The 18,467-nt window shown below is 45.7% G+C and overlaps 1 protein-coding gene across 1 annotated transcript; it reads right to left on the reverse strand.

Moving 5' to 3' along the window:
• Positions 1-373: 373 nt before the first annotated feature.
• CFDP1 (chromatin remodeling protein CFDP1) lies at positions 374-18,180 on the reverse strand. The gene is made up of 7 exons (XM_035118347.3): positions 18,093-18,180; positions 16,712-16,826; positions 15,433-15,664; positions 13,909-14,015; positions 10,171-10,272; positions 2,333-2,491; positions 374-1,099 (listed from the first exon to the last, which is right to left on the reverse strand). The coding sequence occupies exons 1-7, from the start codon at positions 18,145-18,147 to the stop codon at positions 1,009-1,011; spliced, it is 861 nt and encodes a 286-aa protein (XP_034974238.3). The 5' UTR covers positions 18,148-18,180; the 3' UTR covers positions 374-1,008.
• Between the last annotated feature and the right edge of the window lie 287 nt (positions 18,181-18,467).

Consider the following 18,467-nt stretch of genomic DNA (forward strand, 5'->3'; position numbering starts at 1 on the left):
TGGACTTTAGACAGACACAGACAGACAGACAGACAGACAGACAGACAGACAGACAGACAGACACACACACACACACACACACACGCCAGTTCCCAATGCTGATCAAACGTCCACCTGAATTCCAGGTAGTCTCAAAGTGAATCCCCATAGGGGATTATGGGGAGAAAAAGCACCAAATGATGCACCAGGTCCTGCTCCTCGTGTTGAAGACAGGTTACAGCTTTCCACATGCATTTTCCTAGCACATAGGATCAAGGTTGTGAGAACGGGTTTGGACTCTGTCCAAGCAGCCAGTCTTTGCTTTGATAAAAGGAGTCTTGTTTGGCCTATATAAAGTCCCCTGCCAATGGATGAAGAACGACACACCCGACAATAAAGTTTTAACACTTTATTCAAAGGAACAAAGGGATGCCGACTTTCCTCACATGCACGCTGCTGTTCCTCCGATGTTCGTGCAGAGCATGACGGAGGACTTGCTTTTTTTAAAAAAATCCTGGTGAAAGGGTTTACGAAAAACGAGAGTGGAGATCCCACAGGGAGAAGAGGAAGTCTTTTCAGAAAGTGGGTCAATGGGCCTAATGCGGACACAATGCATGACTGCAGTGTGTCCTTGGGAAGAAAAGCCCTCCAGCTGCACGGAGGCGCTGTGAGTCTGCAGCCCTTGGGAGACCCATGGAGCCGATGCCCCAGGGAAGTGGTGCCCAGGCAGCGGGCATGAGCAGGCTACTGCCACAGCACTAAGCTTGCTTCGTCCCTCCTAACCACCAGGAGCAGGGAGATCTGGAAAACTTCTACCGCAGCCGCTGACAAGCACCCAGCAGAACCACACTGGTGTCTCCTGCGCACAGCAGCCCTTTGGCGGGCAAATCACCTGCCACAGCGACCTCCATTCACTTATTCGCTATTGTGGTGAAAAAGAAAATCCATATAGGTCATAACTCTATGAGTTGCTGCCTTCTGAGGCTAGCCAGATCAGAGGCATGATTCGGACTGGGCTCTGCAGCAGTCTCAAGGTTTCATGTTGCTCAGGCGTATGTCCCGCTCATGCTCAAACTGCCGGTGGTCAACCCTCTCCAGAAACGCTTTCCTCTCCAAGTACCTGCAGGGAAGGAGGCAGAGGGTTAGCTCCAGGGACACCAAAACACAAGCCAGTCTGGCCTCCGGTCTGACGCCAGGAAATAAACTACGGAAAGACCCTGTTGTTGCTGCCCTCGCAGGGGCTTCAATGCCTCAAGTGCCATCTCGCTTTTTCAGCCCCAGAGAGTCATTGTTGCACAAGGCTCCACTGGCAGGTGGTGGGCACTGGTTCTTACGGCCCGCTCTATGTACAACGTGTCTTGGGCAACAACTTTGCTTATGGATTTAAGAGAGTTGGAAAGATTAAGAATCAGGCAGCGCTAAACTCCTTCACTTGACTTTTCTTCCCCAACAAAATAACCCAAATGGTCCAACTAATTGCAAGCTATAAATAATTTCCAATAATGACACTGGAGACAAGCACAAATGAAATCAAGTGCATTTTTGGGGAACCTTCAGTTGTCCCTCATCAATCCCTTGCCATTACTCAATAGGGCAGCACAAGGCACCTATCTCTCCTCCTGCAAACACCCCAGGGCTCTCACATGGCCTGTCCTACATACTGCCAGGCACACAGATCAAAACCAAAGGGGCATTTCCTGTGGGGCCTGCCCTACATAACACCATAATGAGAAGCAGCTGAAGAACCCTCTCTCTCTCTCTCTCTCTCTCTCTCTCTCTCTCTCTCTCTGTGTGTGTGTGTGTGTGTGTGTGTAGATCCTCCTCATCTCTTGCAAAACCAGGCCAGGCCAGAACAAGAGAGTTCTGGTTTCACAAACTTGGAGCTCACTGCAGATACATTGGTGGTGAATGGGGGTGAGATGTGTGTGGGTTACACTGGGGTGCCCAAAGTTTTATTGTGATCTATTATTGGTACATTCCTGGGTGATCTGCATTAGCTCAGCAAGGCTTTCTAATTCCCAATTTAACTGCATATCGGTCTCTCTGTTCCAGTCCCATAAAATATAACTACTTGTTGATGCTGTCCTGATCTTTGCGCTGTTCCACTGGCCAGTTTCCAGGCTTGTAGACCTTGGACTTCTAGCAAAAACACACAGTTGATACAAGCTTAAAAACTGCCCACCCGATGTCACAGGGGCAGGCAGTGCCAGACCAAAGGGACAGCTGGGAATCTGCTCCCCGCTTGAAACGTTTATCTGAGGCCTCAAGGTTCGTGGAAAGAACCACAAATGTCAAAACCCAGGAAAAGATATACTGCTGCTGCTATGCCTGATGGAGGATGCTGCCCTCTTACCCATGTTTCCCTCGGTTGTGGATGGCCAGCTCCTCCCCGATGCCCTCCTCTTCTTTGAAGGTCTCCCAGTCTAGCTTGGATTTCTCCAGGGTGCTGAGCTTCTGTTTTTTGGTACCTATCTTCCCCAGGAGGCTGTTCATGCCACTCGGACGCTTCACTCTGGCAGAGACAAGAAGGCAGGTTACAAGGGAGGTTCAAGGAAGTCCCAGCAAAACAAGGTGGATGAGCCCAGGTGGGGAATGCAGAGCTCCTCCAGAGTCCAGCAACCTGGCAGCTCGTCCCCTTCCTACAGGTGGGCCCAAGCCATCATTGTCTGCAGCAGCTCGGCAGTTTAGGGAATGAGCTGTGGTTCAACTCTTTTCTCTGCCACCAATGCACACTCTACCAGTCTTCACAACCTGGTGTCCTCTGGATGTTTTGAACCACACCTCCCATCAGAGCTGCTGGCAGGGGCTGATGGGAGTCATAGCCTAAGACATGAAGAGTGAATCAGGCTGGTGACTTCCCAATATGGGGATGTAATACCAGCCTACTTAAAGGGCTGTTGTTAAGCATTATGGGAGAATATATGCAAAACCATCTGAACATGCTAAAGTCTGCTGCTAAAGTACACTATGAAGTCTTAAGTATTACGGTTATTACTTCTAAGGCCCATGGAGAAGAGGAAGGTGGCTGGAGGCATCGGCACAGCATCACTTGAGAACCTAACACTTGATGAATGCATCCAGACAATTATACACTGCACTTGTTCAGATCATGGAGCCTGGAGTCCTCCTCTGTTACAGCATTAGGAAACTCCAGTGTACATCAGAGCACATGTCAGGTCACTGGTCTCTCTAGCCCAGTGCTACCTACAGCTCTGCCCAACTGCAGCTCCCCAGGGTCTTGTCTATTCAGGTATCTAGCTCCCAAATGTATGGGGATATATGATAGGAGAGAGCACCCTTTAATCCATGGGCTTGGGAAGGCCTTCCCCTGGCCCTCCTAGGTTGCTGCTCTGGTGTCTTATATCGATTGTTTGTGGATCTCTTTACAGCATTTTACCGTACTCTACTGTATAGTCTGTTATTTTCAATATGCTGCTCATAGCTTTGGGGGCCCTTGGGCCAAAAAAAACAACAGTGCATAAATAAAATGTAGCCACAACAACCACCCCACAAACAAGGCTCCCATTTGCCTCCTTTTACAAATGGAGCACAGAGAGAAGAATAATCCATAGCACAAAGAGGCTTCACCATCCAAAAGTCCATCTAGCTCTTGAACCAAATTGCCTCCCATGGTCCATTCTGATAAAACTATTGCCACATATATGCACTTATGATAACAATGTCAAACGTCTGCCTGCAGCTAACAAAACTTTTTACTTTTTCCTCTCCAACTTTCCACAAGGAAGTGAGTCACGTGGTTATTAAGTGCCCACAGGTGCAGTCAGCTTGCCTTGCCAACACACAACTTTGGAGTGCCATGGGAAGGCTTTGCAAAAAACGCAGAACGTTTGAACACTGATTATTGGGCCTCCCTTTCCTTTGCTTCGAGCACAACCAAATCAGAATCCTCCACTGCTTCTCAAATGACACTGGAGTTTCTGAAGCCAGTTCTTTGGACAGCAGAAGTCTCCTAATGAATGAGGCCCAGTCCTGGAAAAGAGTCTAAATCACAGCCATCTGCCCAGTGGGAAATTCTAGCCCTTAAGTAACGAAACAGCATGGCCCTCCAACTCCCAGGGTGTGCAGGAAACTCCACGCGGCCTTAATGGGGCCTCTGCAGATCCGTCACTGCAGACGTGGAAACGGCAATGCAAACTCCCATGAACCCCGTCAGCAGAGTCTCCAGCTTGCAGTTTATTTGCATTCCTGGGATAACTTCCTTTCTGCCAATCAGGGGCCATTCTGAGATGTCAGAGCGGAAACGACTTGCATTCTAAGGCCGAGGGGAAAGAACCATGGCCGGGTAAGGCCAGCATTCAGGATATTTTACTGGAAAACAATGAGTCAGGGGAAAACATTTTCCAGCCCTTTTGTTTTCAAGATTCTGTCCAAATTCAGGGCCTCAAGGTGTACAACAACACACTCTCACTATGAAGCTAGTGCAAAATTTGAAACACAATCCAGGCTCATGTCTCTGTTCAGTTCAACAGCCAGGCTGAATGCTTGCTTGTAGCAAGGGTGGCTAAACTGTGGCCTTTCAGGCGTGGGCAGAGTCAGCCCTGGTCAGATGGCAGGGATGATGATGGGAGAAGGAGCCCAGAAATATTTGAAAGGCCATAGGTTAGCCACCCCTTGTTTGTAACATTTTTAATTTCACGACTTCTCCCGTCTCCTCAGATCAGCACCCCTGGCTCTCCCCATTCCCTTTATTATCCTCTGCACAATCCTGTGTGATTAGGTGTGATGAGAAAAGGTATGAGAAGCCCAAGGACACCCAGTCTCCCAGAAAGAGGTCTCTGGCACTTGCGAGATGGGAAAGGTGCCCTGCCTGGAAAACAAGCCCAATGAGTGACCTGCCCAAGGTAACACGAGAAGCCCTTTCTCATGAGCAGCACAGTGACTATCATCAGGACCTCACTCTCATCCTCTGCCAAACAGCTGCTGTTTAAGACCATGGCTAGTCAATGGACTTTCACAGCTGAGATAATAAGTTTAGAACTCAAAATCTCAAGGGCCTGGTTGCTGAAAGAGGACACTTTTCTGCTCTAGCATATAGCACAGGGCTCCAACTTTTACTGAGACTGGCTGGTTCCTGAATCCAAGTCCCTTGTCGCTCTCCCTGCACCCCCCCCAAGTTCTCAACCAAGCCAGCGTTGCTCTTTTCAAGTGCACCGCTGTGCTTCAGGGCAAAATGCCTGCCGTTACAGGAGCCATATTTTGTTCCAAGGCACATTTTTCAGAGCCGCTCCAAGCTCCCCTTTTGGCTGGTGCCTGCAGAATTGGTGCTCTGCAGCTGTGCTCCCTCCCAGCCTCCACAATGCACAGAGCAGCTAAATGAAGGACAGATGCTCCCTGCCTGGCCCCTCCCCCTCCAGGCCTGGCCCAATCATATCCCTCCTAATGGCTACGCCTTGCCCGGGTCTGGCATGGAATTGACACACAGCATCACAGCAGAAGGGTCTAAATCCCTGGGATTGCAGGGAGAGTGGGGGAGCGCTAATCCAGAGCAAGAACACCACTTCCACCAAAATCAGCAGAAAGAACCATCCATGTCTCATACCACAGGAAATGGCTTCCACAGCTGGTCATTGCTCTGCGCAGCCAAAGTAAGATTTGCTCAGGAACAAGGGTGTGCTTCCAGCCATATCCCTCACAGAACTCTCCATTCCTTTCTAAAGAAGCCGAGCAAATGGGACCAAAGCAGCGCCACGCACACAGGAGCAAAGTGCTGGCCCTGAAGCCGAGCATTCAGGCTTTTGGTCGAGACCCCAGGTCTCCACTCCATTTAATTGCATTTCTAGCTGCTAGCAGACAGGGTTTTGAAAGGGTTGCAGTCTTCTCAGCAAGAGGCCTCCTCTTGACGTGAGCTCTCAGGGTGATGCAGCCAGCTAATGAGTACAACAAAAACAGCACACAGAGGGCAAAGAAGGTGATTTGTCTGGAAAGCAGCCTACTCAAACTGGCTGTGGGACTTGTGGAGCAGCTGGCCTCTGAAAAGCTGTTAGAGCTCTTGGAGGGACATGCAGAGGAATGAGGCCCCTTCTAGCCTGACAAAGAGTTTTCTAATTGCTATTAAATCTGTAGACGAAATGACATCACCTGGACAGTAACTGATTTCATGGCTCAGAGTGGTTCTGCGCCCCCTGGTGGCTGTGATCCATTAAAAAAAACCTATCCACACAAAAAAACTGAAGCTTCCCGCTCCATGGGTGCAGAAGAGCAGCGTTTCTCAACCGCTGTTCTGCGGCACACTAGTGTGCCGCGAGACGCTGGCTGGTGTGCCGCGACGTGCGGCGACGAGAAGGGCGATTTGCATTGTCACGTGCCTGGCGGCCACCAATAATCAGCGCTGACCCACCAGAAAGCAATATTTCTCCTCCTCTTTCCCAAAGCTCAGTGCAAACGAGCCTGGTGGCCGCCAATACTGACCACTGACCCGCCGGAAAGCAATATTTCTCCTCCTCTTTCCCAAAGCTCAGTGCAAACGAGCCTGGCGGCCGCCAATACACATCACTAACCCGCCGGAAAGCAATATTTGGCAAGTGTTTCTTACAGTCATAATTATAATATAGGGCGGCACAGAGTTAAAATTTTAAACTTTTTTAATGGTGGTGTGCCTCGTGATTTTTTTCACGGAACAAGTGTGCCGTGGCCCAAAAAAGGTTGAGAAACACTGCAGAAGAGGACTCTCTTGCAAACAAACAGGGACCACAATTTGGTCTCACCACATGCCTTAGTGCCAAAAGATAATATTTGAAACGGCTCTAAAATTAAGTCTACAAACATGAAGATATCCCTGTGACAGTCTCCCCCAGGGATGATGGAAGCTGCAGCCCAGCAACATTGCTGGGCCACAGATTCTGCACCTCTTTTCTACTGCCCCCCTGCCACCAGGAAAGAAAGCAGCAGTTCAGCAGAATTAACACAGGCATTGAAAGTGGATGTTGACAGCGGGAAATGTGGCCATCTTTTCATGGAGCCAGACGCAGCCCAGGCCCTGAAGGATACAGTCCCAGCCCAGGCTGTTTCCTGGAGAGCTTTCTGCTCTGAGACAGACGGCAGCACCAGCATATATACAGGGGAAAACAAGAGGCTCCTCCAGCTACAGCAGAAGGGCTACGATTACCCCGTGACCTCTTCAGTTGCTCCAACTCTTGGAGTGGTTCCTGAATTCTCAGCACAAAGCAGGGTGAAGGCCAAAAGAGATACATAAACCAAAGCTTCAAGGGAGCTGGGGGGTGGGGGGTGGAAGCTCCCGGAAGCAAAGATGCATTTCTGTCTTTACCTCTCAACTGCTAGAAAGGAATGCATCTTGTAAGAGGCCACTGATCTGATGCACTGACTCAACTTATGTAAGACTGTGACCCTTCAATCCAGTCCATGCTTAAGGAAAAGGGAGCTACTCAACTTGCTTTAAAGTTGAATTTCACCTGCTGCTAATTCACAGCAACCTGGGAGGGGACAAGAGGCCACAGAGGTCACAAACTCAGGGCTGTCATTTTGGAAAACACCAAGATGAGAGTGAGAGACCAAGGCTGCTATTAACAGCAAGCAACTCTATAATAAGCCCAAACAGACAGGCCAGGCTTTAACAATATTGCTACCGGAGCTATTTTCTCATAGCCTCTGCAGTGATTAGCACACTGAATTTGGGTTACAAAAGCAGGGAAATCTAGACTGAAAATGGAACCTTTGTTCCCGAAGTGGAGTCACTGTGTGCTGGCTAATGCCGCTTGAATGGTGGGAACAATCAGACCTGCCAGGATTACAGCATAGCGGGGAGAGGGGGCAGGTGGAACGTTCCCAACCCACAACCAAACTCCTTCATCTTAAACCCAACATCTGAGAACATTTCATTTAACTATTAGCAAGGAATCCTTCACATTGTGTAGCAACAGGTCCACAGTGCAGGTGTGATTCAACTATAATAATAATAATAATAATAATAATAATAATAATAATAATAATAATAATAATATAATTTATTATTCATACCCCACCCATCTGGCTGGGTTTCCCCAGCCACTCTGGGTGGCTTCCAACAAAATATTAAAATACAATGGTCTGTTAAACATTAAAAGCTTCCCTAAACAGGGCTGCCTTCAGATGTCTTCTAAAAGTCTGGTAGATGTTTTTTCTCTTTGACATCTGGTGGGAGGGCGTTCCACAGGGCGGGTGCCACTACCGAGAAGGCCCTCTGCCTGGTTCCCAGTAATTTGGCTTCTCACAGCGAGGGAACCGCCAGAAGGCCCTTGGTGCTGGACCTCAGTGTCCGGGCAGAATGATGGGGGTGGAGACGCTCCTTCAGGTATACTGGACCAAGGCTGTTAGGGCTTTAAAGGTCAGTACCAACACTTTGAATTGTTCAGCACCAACACTTCGAACTGTTATGTAGTAAAAACAAAGGAATAGGTGCAAGACTTCCATCCTATGCCTCTGCTTCTGGACTAGCAATGGAACTGAAGAGCTCTCAGCTCCATCAACACCCCTGCCTGGAGTTACGTGCAGGCTTTAGCAGGGCAAGAATTCGGCGCCCAGATGCCTGCATCCGTAAACCAAACATTGCGTGGCTTTCAGTTGTTATATATGTATCGCTAATATCTGCATTGCAAAAACCAGCCTGAGATCTTAAGTGATGGAAGGGTGGTTTACAAATGGGGTAAATGCTCATTGATATGGGAGTCCAGTGGCATGCAATTCTCAAACCTGCTATTTACAGGTTGTTCTTAGTTAAGTTGATTGTTTGAAGTCAACTGGCCTTATTACAGCACAAGCTTAAGCTTCTCTACTCTGAAGTAGAGTTGTGCTTGGAACACAGCCGAAGTCCAGTGATCCCAAAGGGTCTGCTCAGAGTAAAACTTAAAACCTTAGGTGTCAAACACTGTCTTCAGTCTTGGGGCCAATGCATAACTTTATAGCACTTATTTTACAACTGTTTTATGATTGAGAATGTTTATACTGAATGGCATATCGTGTTATTAAATAAATTATTACATTTCTGCTTCAACCTGCAAATGACATTGCTTTAATGGCATGCCCACTTTATTTTTTTTGGGGGGGGGGATCCCATCTTTCCTATCATCCAGCCTGAAGGAGAGTTCTGCAAAATTCAAAAGTTTGCTCAACATTCTACCATTTAAAATACTTTTATATCATCCTTCATGCCTGCAGATATCATGGTTGATATACAGAGGGCAAGGCCAACTAATCATACCAAAACAAAATACAGCAACACACACAAACCCAGAACAATGAGAGTACTGTATATTTCAAAATAATTAAAACAATAGAGAACTTGAAGACATTTTGAGTGATTTGGGTTGGTCCTAATAAAATTGCCCTACTGTGGATTTTATACTCCCCACCACCACAATGGAATAATATGGTTATTTATGTTTTTTGTTCTACCATCACAACTTCTTGCAAAGTACTCTCACCCCATTTGTGTTATATAATAATAATATAATTTATTATTTATACCCCGCCCATCCGGCTGGGCTTCCCCAGCCACTCTGGGCAGCTTCCAACTGAATATTAAAAACAGTACAGCATCAGACATTAAAAACTTCCCTAAACAGATACTGTTTATTAAGACCAGGGAGCACTTTCTGCAATGGCCTCAAATTGTCAAGCTTGCAACTTCAGCTTGAAAGACAGAATACAAGAGAGAAGGGCAGAAACATTGCACTTCAGCTCAAGAGGGAAGTAGCCAGAATATCGTGTGCAGCCATAGAACCTCTTCAGGGGCCACTTGTCCTCTCAAGGAGAATGGCAGCAAACCTCAGGTTCCTTCATGAATGAGAGCTCACTATGACTTGCGTGTGAAACCTCCTTCCTCCCTGGCAAGAATGCTCCAGTTCAGGGCTTCCCAAACTTGGGTCTCCAGCTGTTTTTAGACTCTCATCACCCCTAGCTGGCAGGACCAGTAGTCAGGGATGATGAGAACTGTAGTCCCAAAACAGCTACAGACCCAACTTTGGGAAGCCCTGCCTAGATCATTCATTCATTTACTTCCCCTGAGGGTGACTGGAGCAAGGGAAAGTCTCACAAGCAGAATCCAAGCAACTCATTGATGAGTACAGAGGTCCCAAGATCCTGCCAACACCAAAGATGCAAGCATTACAATCTCCCAGCAGAATTCTAATGTCCACAGAAGCTTTGGAACTGTAGGACCAGGCGGCTAGTGCTTACCCAGAAACAGTAGGCGAGGAGGCTGGGACGACAGTCTTCTGCTCTTGTTGCTTCAGAAAGAACTGGGCTTCTTCAGACGTAGCATCAACTTCCTTTGTGACCCTGCCACAAGGAGAGGGAAGAATGCCAAAGTCGTATGTTAAAGCTGGAACACATGTGCAGAGCAGAAACTATAGAGGCAGTGGGTGGCCACAAAGCTGTGAGAGGCGGTGTGGTGTTGCAGACAATGAGTACAGAGACCTGGGTTCAAGTTCTTGGTATGCCATGAAGTTCACTGGGTGACTCTTCTCAACAGCTCTGCTCTGAAGATGCACAACCAGCTTAAAACATTTCTTCTCAGCTAAGCAACAGACAACCACCAAGCATCAAACTTTTTGAGAGGCATAGTGGAAAAGACCCTAGGAATGAAAGAATTATCCTGCTGAATGAGACAAAAGGCCTAGCACTTTCTTTTCAAAAGTGGCAAATCAGATGCCTCGAGAAGCTCATCTTTCCCACAAGCAGGGCACGATTGTGGTATCCACCCAGTTCATCCACAGCATCTGGTTACTGGCCAGTGAACATACCAACTTATCTGTCACAGCTAACAGACTAATTCATATACAGCTTTTTCATATTAATTCTAAAAGTCGCTCATAAATTTAATTCCTACCAAGAAAATGTCCAGGAAAAAATACAAGCCAAATAATCCATCCTCAGATATGCTATCTAACCCATTTTTTTGCAGTCATTTTTTTCCTTCATCCATGACAGTGTAGCTTCTTCAGTTCAAAATTTATTGTTTTGGCATCCTCAAAAGACACCACCTTCAAATAGTTTGGAGGAGAATCTACAATATCCCTAGAACGATGGTTTTTGTGGCGTTGCTGAAGTGATCTTCTACTTAGGAAGTTCTGTTCAACATTTAACCCAAATCTACCTTCCTGTTATTTAAGCCTGTTACTTCCTGGAGTATCCTCAGTGGATCTGGCGAACAATGATTCCCTTCCTTCCTAAACACATGAAGTGTCAACATACTCCCTCCCTGTGGCGAGTGTGGCCTCTTCATTAGGGTAAACATGAACAGTTCTTCCAAATATAATGTGCTTTCAAGGTATCTAATCTTCTTCGGAAATATTCTTCAGTCTGTCAATATCTTTCCTTGAATTACAGGCTCAGGTAATCTATGCGTAATGCAACTCTCATCAGTAACAGTACTACTTGCCAAGCCCTGGAACAATGTGTCTTAAGAAAACTGAGATGCCATTTGCCCTTTAAACCATACCATCAGGATTCTGATTCATACTGAACTAAAGCCTTCCCAAAGTACTCCCCATCTAGCCAACTCCTCCACAGGTAACTCATGTGCAATAAGGATCCCAACAAAACACTACAAGCAATACCAAGTCCTGACTGCTCATTTATAAGGTCACTGACAATTAAATGGCATCTGTTTCCAAATCTAATTTATTATATTTACTGTGTCTAAGGGAGTAATTGTTACAGCAAATATAAATTAAGATCAGTTGGGAGCTGTGTTTATCCTTTTTGGGACTGACGATAGAGGTCTTGGAGAATGGCCAAGGTTTGGATAAAAATCCAATCACCACTTGTACGGTAAGAATTACAGGTTGCATTTGGTTTTTGATTGTTCATAAATGGAATATGTACAGTGGTGCCTCGCAAGACGAATTTAATTCGTTCCACGAGTCAATTCGTCTTGCGAATCGCAGTTTCCATAGGAATGCATTGAAATTTCTTTTTTTGACCATAGGAACGCATTAATTAAATTTCAATGCATTCCTATGGGAAACCGCGATTCGCAAAATGAATTTTTCGCAAAACGAATTCGTCTTGCGAGTCACCATCAGATCGCAAGACGCATTTGTCTTGCGAAAAATTCGTCTTGCAGGGCATTCGTCTTGCAAGGTATCACTGTAGTAACTATGGGGTATGTTTGCAGAGTTCTAGTTTGCAACAGGAGGAACACTGTTATTTATAAACTGCAACTTGGCAGCATCCCTGATAGGAATCCAACCCGGAAAGATTTTTTCCCATGGAATCAGGACAGAACATATAAACTAGATAAAAGACTAGTCAAAATGGGCAATTACCAGTACATGCAGGTCCTGCTATTGGAACACATGTTATTCAAAATCTCAGTTAACCAAACACAAATAATTATAACCTAATGGCTGGTTCAGCTATCCAGACAGCGAGAGTTTGCTCACTTCCATACTTGTTTGTGTTTTGCTGGTCATGGGCAGCCATTTTGGGCAGAAAACACTGAGGGAGGGAGAGATCAGACTAATCAGTTTTTCCTTTGTTTGGCTTTTGCAGATTGGCAGCTGCCGCTTCAGGCACAAACCATGAGGGGAGGAAGGGCAAGAGAGAACAGATAAATCACACATTACAAATGTTTCCATAGGAAGTAATGGAAATCATCAGCTTCTTATGCAAATACTCGCTTAAGGAACAATTTCCTACAAACCTATTGTGTTCAGAAAGTGGGACCTGTGTGTACCCTCTCATATGGTGCAGTGCCTCTGAATATCACAAGCTGAGGAGAAACATCAGAGGAGACCTCCTGCCTTTAAAACCTGCTTCTTCCCTTCCACAAGGCATTTGGCTGGCCACTGTGGGAAGCAGAATGCTGGACTGGATGAGCCCTTGGTTTGATCCAGCAAGACTCTTCTGGTCACCTCCTTTCTCTAATGAGATAGGAAAGTCTCTGGCATTTTGCAGTCAGGCTTAAGCAAAGGGTGAGGCACTTTGGAACCTCCATAATTTCTCATGTCAGAGCAGACATCTAGAATACTGGCTGTTGATAACTGTCTCATTGCTTTCAGTTTTTCTTTCTGGTCCTAAGTTACACTCGAGGATCTGATAGATTAATTCCTAAGCAAAATAACTGGTTCAATTACTGCACACACTTTCCATTTATATCAGTGCAGGGGCTCATAACACATTTAGTGCTATCTGTGTCAGGATGAGAAATAATTGTTGACTTTTGCTGAGAAGTGAGTTCTCTCTAGGTCTTTCAGAGGTTAATGTGGGGAGGAGGGTGTCTAGACCACTTTTATATCAATGTGGGGGAAAGTCCAGACAAGCAATGGGGATTTTGAAGCTACACAGCATGAAACAGAAGCAAGGTTCTGTTATTGTGCAGCAGCTCCTGTTGACAAGGCAGAGTTAGTTTTATCCAGCTCCTGGCCCTGGGTCAATGTTATACCACTAGGTAATTGTTGTGAGCCTGAATATATGAAGACTTGTCTCCTCTTATATGAACCTGCCAACACACTCTAGTCGCTAGATGGTTTAGAAATACAACCCAGGGCCACTTCTAACACACAGAATCTGCAGACAGGGGTCAAGGGCTTTTTGCCAGTGGTGTTCCTACTGTGAAATTCTCTGCCCCCTCAGCCTTTCACAACCCACCAGAGACAGCACTATTCAGCCTTGTGTTTGGAGGACATATAGTGGCCCTGTCTTATCTACCCATTATGTTGCTGTTTTGATGACATTTAATTATTATTTTTTAAGTTTTTCTGTTCTATTGAAACCTAAACCAACTTTATGTTAATGTTGCTAAGATGCTTTGGGGACCCTATAATGGGACAGAAGGTAAGGATATGCATATTTTAATAAAATACTGTTAATATATTTAGACACAGTTGAGGCAAACAGTTAAATGCAATGGCTCAAAAAGGACCAGGGATATGGCTCATTGTGGCTGGAAAGGCAAGAGGCCAAACTCACCTCACCTCTTCACCCGCAAAGTCAAAGACTTTGGTGATGGCAACTTTGCTCTTCTCAGGTCCCTCCACCACCTCCTGAGGTTTGCATGAATTCTTCTCTTCAGCTGGCTAACCAAAACATTATGAGAAACCACATTTGTCAAACGTCAGTCAGCCCAAATTCTCTTTCAAGTTCATTAAAGTTCAGGTGTTCTAGATTTGCAATGCCATGCCCAATACCAACAGTAGCTTCTCTGCCATCAGTTTCCACTTCCTTTCAAACTTCACTGCCATCTAATCTGGATTTTCGAATGACAATTCACTTCTCTGGTAATTCAAGCATGAAAACAAGTGTGATCTGGAACCCCAAGTTTTGCAATTCAACAGTCAGGTGTGGAGAGTCCCCCTATCCCTTCGGTAGCTTCACAGATAAGAATTAACAAGCAGTTGATAGATTTATAGTCCTTTTATTATAGCATCATGTTTTAAGCACAAATACATAGCTCTCCACAAGGACTTCTGCAGCATTTTAGGCGCCAACGGAAAGTTCCTCCTTCTCTCTAACACGTTCAGACCTTTGAGTCTGTGGTGAGGGGGTCCCCCTCACACACTCTCAAGTGACATCTCAACTAGCTTCCCCCTTCCTTCTGGTTCTGTTGTCATTATCTCGTAACTGGGTAACTCCTCCTTAAGCTGTTCAGCTGTCTCTCTCTCTCTGGTTATGAACATGCTGTGGACGGGGGGGGGGGCGACTCTTCCCCCTCCAGCTCTCCATCGGAGAGAAGCTGGTCTGCCATAGAATGCATTCCCCAGTCCTTGTCTTCAGACCATTCCCTGACATCATCAAATCTCATTCCTAGATGTTATGGGTTCAACTACTTCCTGCTTAAAGTCATTAAAAAGAACAACAGGCCTCTTCATCCCAAGATCTCAAACCTCAAATGAACTATTGTTTGAAAATTTTAAAGACCTGATTAACATAGCTGCCAAGTTTTCCCTTTTCTCGTGAGGAAGCCTATTCAGCATAAGGGAAAATCCCTTTAAAAAAGGGATAACTTGGCAGCTATGCTGATTAATATAATGCCATTTATGCAAGGGTACTCTGAAGACTTTCCCAAGTTGCAAATAATGGCATTCATGGCTCCATTTATAAATTTCTTTCCAGGCAAAACTGGTGCTGATCAACCGTAATTACCTTCCTCCATCTCTCTCTCCTCCCATTTACCTCGGTTTAAGAACAGCCCTGTTTACGAACTACAGTATTTGGTTTACGAACCCGGAACGGATTAAGTTCATAAACCAAGGTACCACTATAACATCAATCTGATCTACTTTCTTGGAACAGCAAACCAGGATAGTCAGAAAGAATCAACAACAAACACCCCTGAATAGACATTTGTGTGGAATCTCCTTTGCTCTGGACGTCTTTGATTAGTGATCAGTTGAAAACCCAAATATCTTGCAGACATTAATTATCAAAGACAATATACTACCCCTGTTGTGCCCTTTCCAAACAGCAATGCATGAATGACACATGCCCTCTCACCTTGCCTTTCTGTGTGCAGCCAGGCGCCTGAACTGCAGGAGGTGCTTTTGGTTTCTGGCCCACATCACTGAGGAAACTGGCCCACAAAGCATCCTCTTTTTGTCTATTATCACTTTCTTTCATGTGTGGATTGCTTTCTGCCGACTCGCCATCCTCCCTGTCGCTTTCATCATCCTTTGATGCCTCTCCTCCACCTGGTTCTAAGAAGAGGCCACATCCTTTGTTCCTTTTCCTAAGAATGAACATCACCAAACCATACTCACATTAGCAAATGATTTACAACCAATGCCTACATTATGCTTCTGTGGTAGTGATCTTTCAAAAGCCCAGTAGTTGCAACGTGGAATCATAAGTTAAGACTGAAAGCTTGATAAATGACAGTATGTCAGTATCCCATGCACCACTGTAACCCCTACAATGAAAGGAAACAATAATGGAGACACGAATGTCAAGAACTCAGTCAAGGCTAATAATTACCGTATATTCCGGCGTATAAGACGACCCCCAACTTTTCCAGTTTGGGATATACTCACTGTATAAGAAATACGACCCGGCGTATAAGACGACCCCTGACTTTTGAGAAGATTTCCCTGGGTTAAAAAAGTAGTCTTATACGCAGGAATATACTGTAGCCATTTTAATGGCTACTACCCAGGTGGCGCTGTGGTTAAACCACTGAGCCTAGGGCTTGCTGATCAGAAGGTCGGCGGTTCGAATCCCTGTGACGGGGTGAGCTCCCGTTGCTTGGTCCCAGCTCCTGCCAACCTAGCAGTTCGAAAGCACGTCAAAATGCAAGTAGATAAATAGGGACCGCTACAGCGGGAAGGTAAACGGCGTTTCCATGTGCTGCTCTGGTTTGCCAGAAGCGGCTTTGTCATGCTGGCCACATGACCTGGAAGCTATGCGCCGGCTCCCTTGGCCAATAATGCGAGATGAGCGCGCAACCCCAGAGTCGGTCACAACTGGACCTAATGGTCAGGGATCCCTTTACCTTTTTTTTATCTCAGATAAAGAAGGAAACCTAGGCAGATATGAAAGAGAAAATTGGGGAAATTCCTCCTTGCTGAACCAGCTGAGAACTGTTGCTGAGCTGGCTGTGTTACTGATAGTTTCCCTCTTCCACTGTCATCACTCTCTAAGGATCCACCTATTCTGAAGGCATGATCCTTGACCTGAGCTATTTCTTCGAAAGCAGAACCATGTACATTCCTAGAGCCAGCCACAGGGTTCTTAATCTGCTCACTCACTTCCACTGACATCAAATGAAGCTGGTGCCTACCGACACGTGATCTCCTTGGAATTCTTCTTGCATTTCCCCCTGTGTGATGGCTTCTCCTCCTCCTCCTCCTCTTCCTTAACCAATTCGTTTACATCATCTTCACTGTATTCTTCACCTGTTATCAACACAGCTTTAGTTATCAAAACAGGATCTCGGGTTAAGGTACAAAACACTAATCATTTCAACAGATTTTGTGCCTGCAGCAATAGTTAGGCTGGGATTGCATGTTATATGGGGAAAGGGGCCTATGGTATTGCAATTGGGCAGTATTCTGCACTACAGTGGTCTTTCTGGGCCACCCAACTCTTATCATTTAATATTCCACTCCTGCCCATGGTCTTGCATTCCTTTATGTTAACCTCAAAAATAAACCATTCCTTATTATCTTACTGTAAAATCAACCCTGTCCTAGGTATTCTTTTTCTAAATTAAAATTGTAGGTACAACTCACTCTTATATATCAAAAGGTTTATGTCTCATCCTTAGAGAAGCCACTTGCTGCATTTGTGTTGAGTGTGTTCAATTGGAATAAATCAAGTCCAGAGTAGGACTTCGAAGCGTTCGAATCAAACATGACCAAAATGATTGTGATAATATTACTATTTATATTTATTAGCTGTCTTTTCAGAAAAACTAAACTCAAAGCAACCTAACAAAAATGAACTTCAAAAACATTTTTGTTATTAGCCTTATAGTGCAATGTCACTTTAATACTGTTCCTAAAATAAAGGTAACATTTTTTTAAAATGGTGAAAGCTCCCTGCAAGGAGAAAAACAGCACATCAGCAAGAAACACGTCTGTGGTCCTAGCTTTCTACTTACAAAGGGGTTTTCTCACTGGAAAACCAGTGTGGTGTAGTGGTTAGTGTTGGAAGGACCTGATAGATCAGGATTTAAATCCCCACTTAACCATGAGGCTCACAAGTGTCAACCTTGTGTCAGTCACTGCCTCTCAGGCTAAACTACTTCACAGGGTTGTTGTAGGGATTAAATGAGGGGGGAGAAAATACCACTGTACACCACCCTGAGCTCCTTGGAGAAAAAAGGGATATAAAGGCAATAAAATAATAACAACAAATAAAAACTAAAACCGACAACAATAAGAGAGCATTGAAACGTTGATTTCTCTGCCCATTTGTAGCCTGAAGTGGTTCAGCCCATTCCACCCCCTTCAAAATCCGTCCACCTCATTCAACAGCTCAACATGCTGAGCCGGGGCTGCTGTCACGTGATGAACACAGGGTGTAGCCCGGATGTAAGGGGCGTTCTGCACGTAGAAACCCCATTCCGAAGCCCTTCCAGGCATTCTTTTTTTTGGGGGAGGGAGGGACCGATCACCCGGGCCCGGTCCTCTCCTGAGCGGGGGGACCGGGCCGCCCACCTGAGGGTCGGTAATCTTCATCCTCCTCCGACGAATATTCCTCCGAGTCCGACATGGCTCTTCGGCGAAGCCCAAGCGCCCCCTCAGTAAAGGGCAGGAAGTACTTCTGCTACCATAGAGCACATCCGGTTTCCTGAGCAAGAGTGCCTCACTATATGAACCCTAGAGATAAAAAAAAGATTAGAGTGACACAACGCTTAGATTTTATTTTTTAATCGCGGCTTGTGAAAAAGATGATGCTCCACAAAAGGCTGTGAGTGAAGTGCGATCTTACTGTTGCCAATGGGTGACGATGACAGGGACTCAGTAATGCACGACGGGAGTTGCAGTCTGAGGGTACAACAGGCTTCTCCCACTGAGGCAGCTTCTATTTCC

The sequence above is a fragment of the Zootoca vivipara genome, chromosome 6 (genome assembly GCF_965207765.1).
Source record: "Zootoca vivipara chromosome 6, rZooViv2.hap1.1, whole genome shotgun sequence".
Classification (NCBI taxonomy): domain Eukaryota; kingdom Metazoa; phylum Chordata; class Lepidosauria; order Squamata; family Lacertidae; genus Zootoca; species Zootoca vivipara.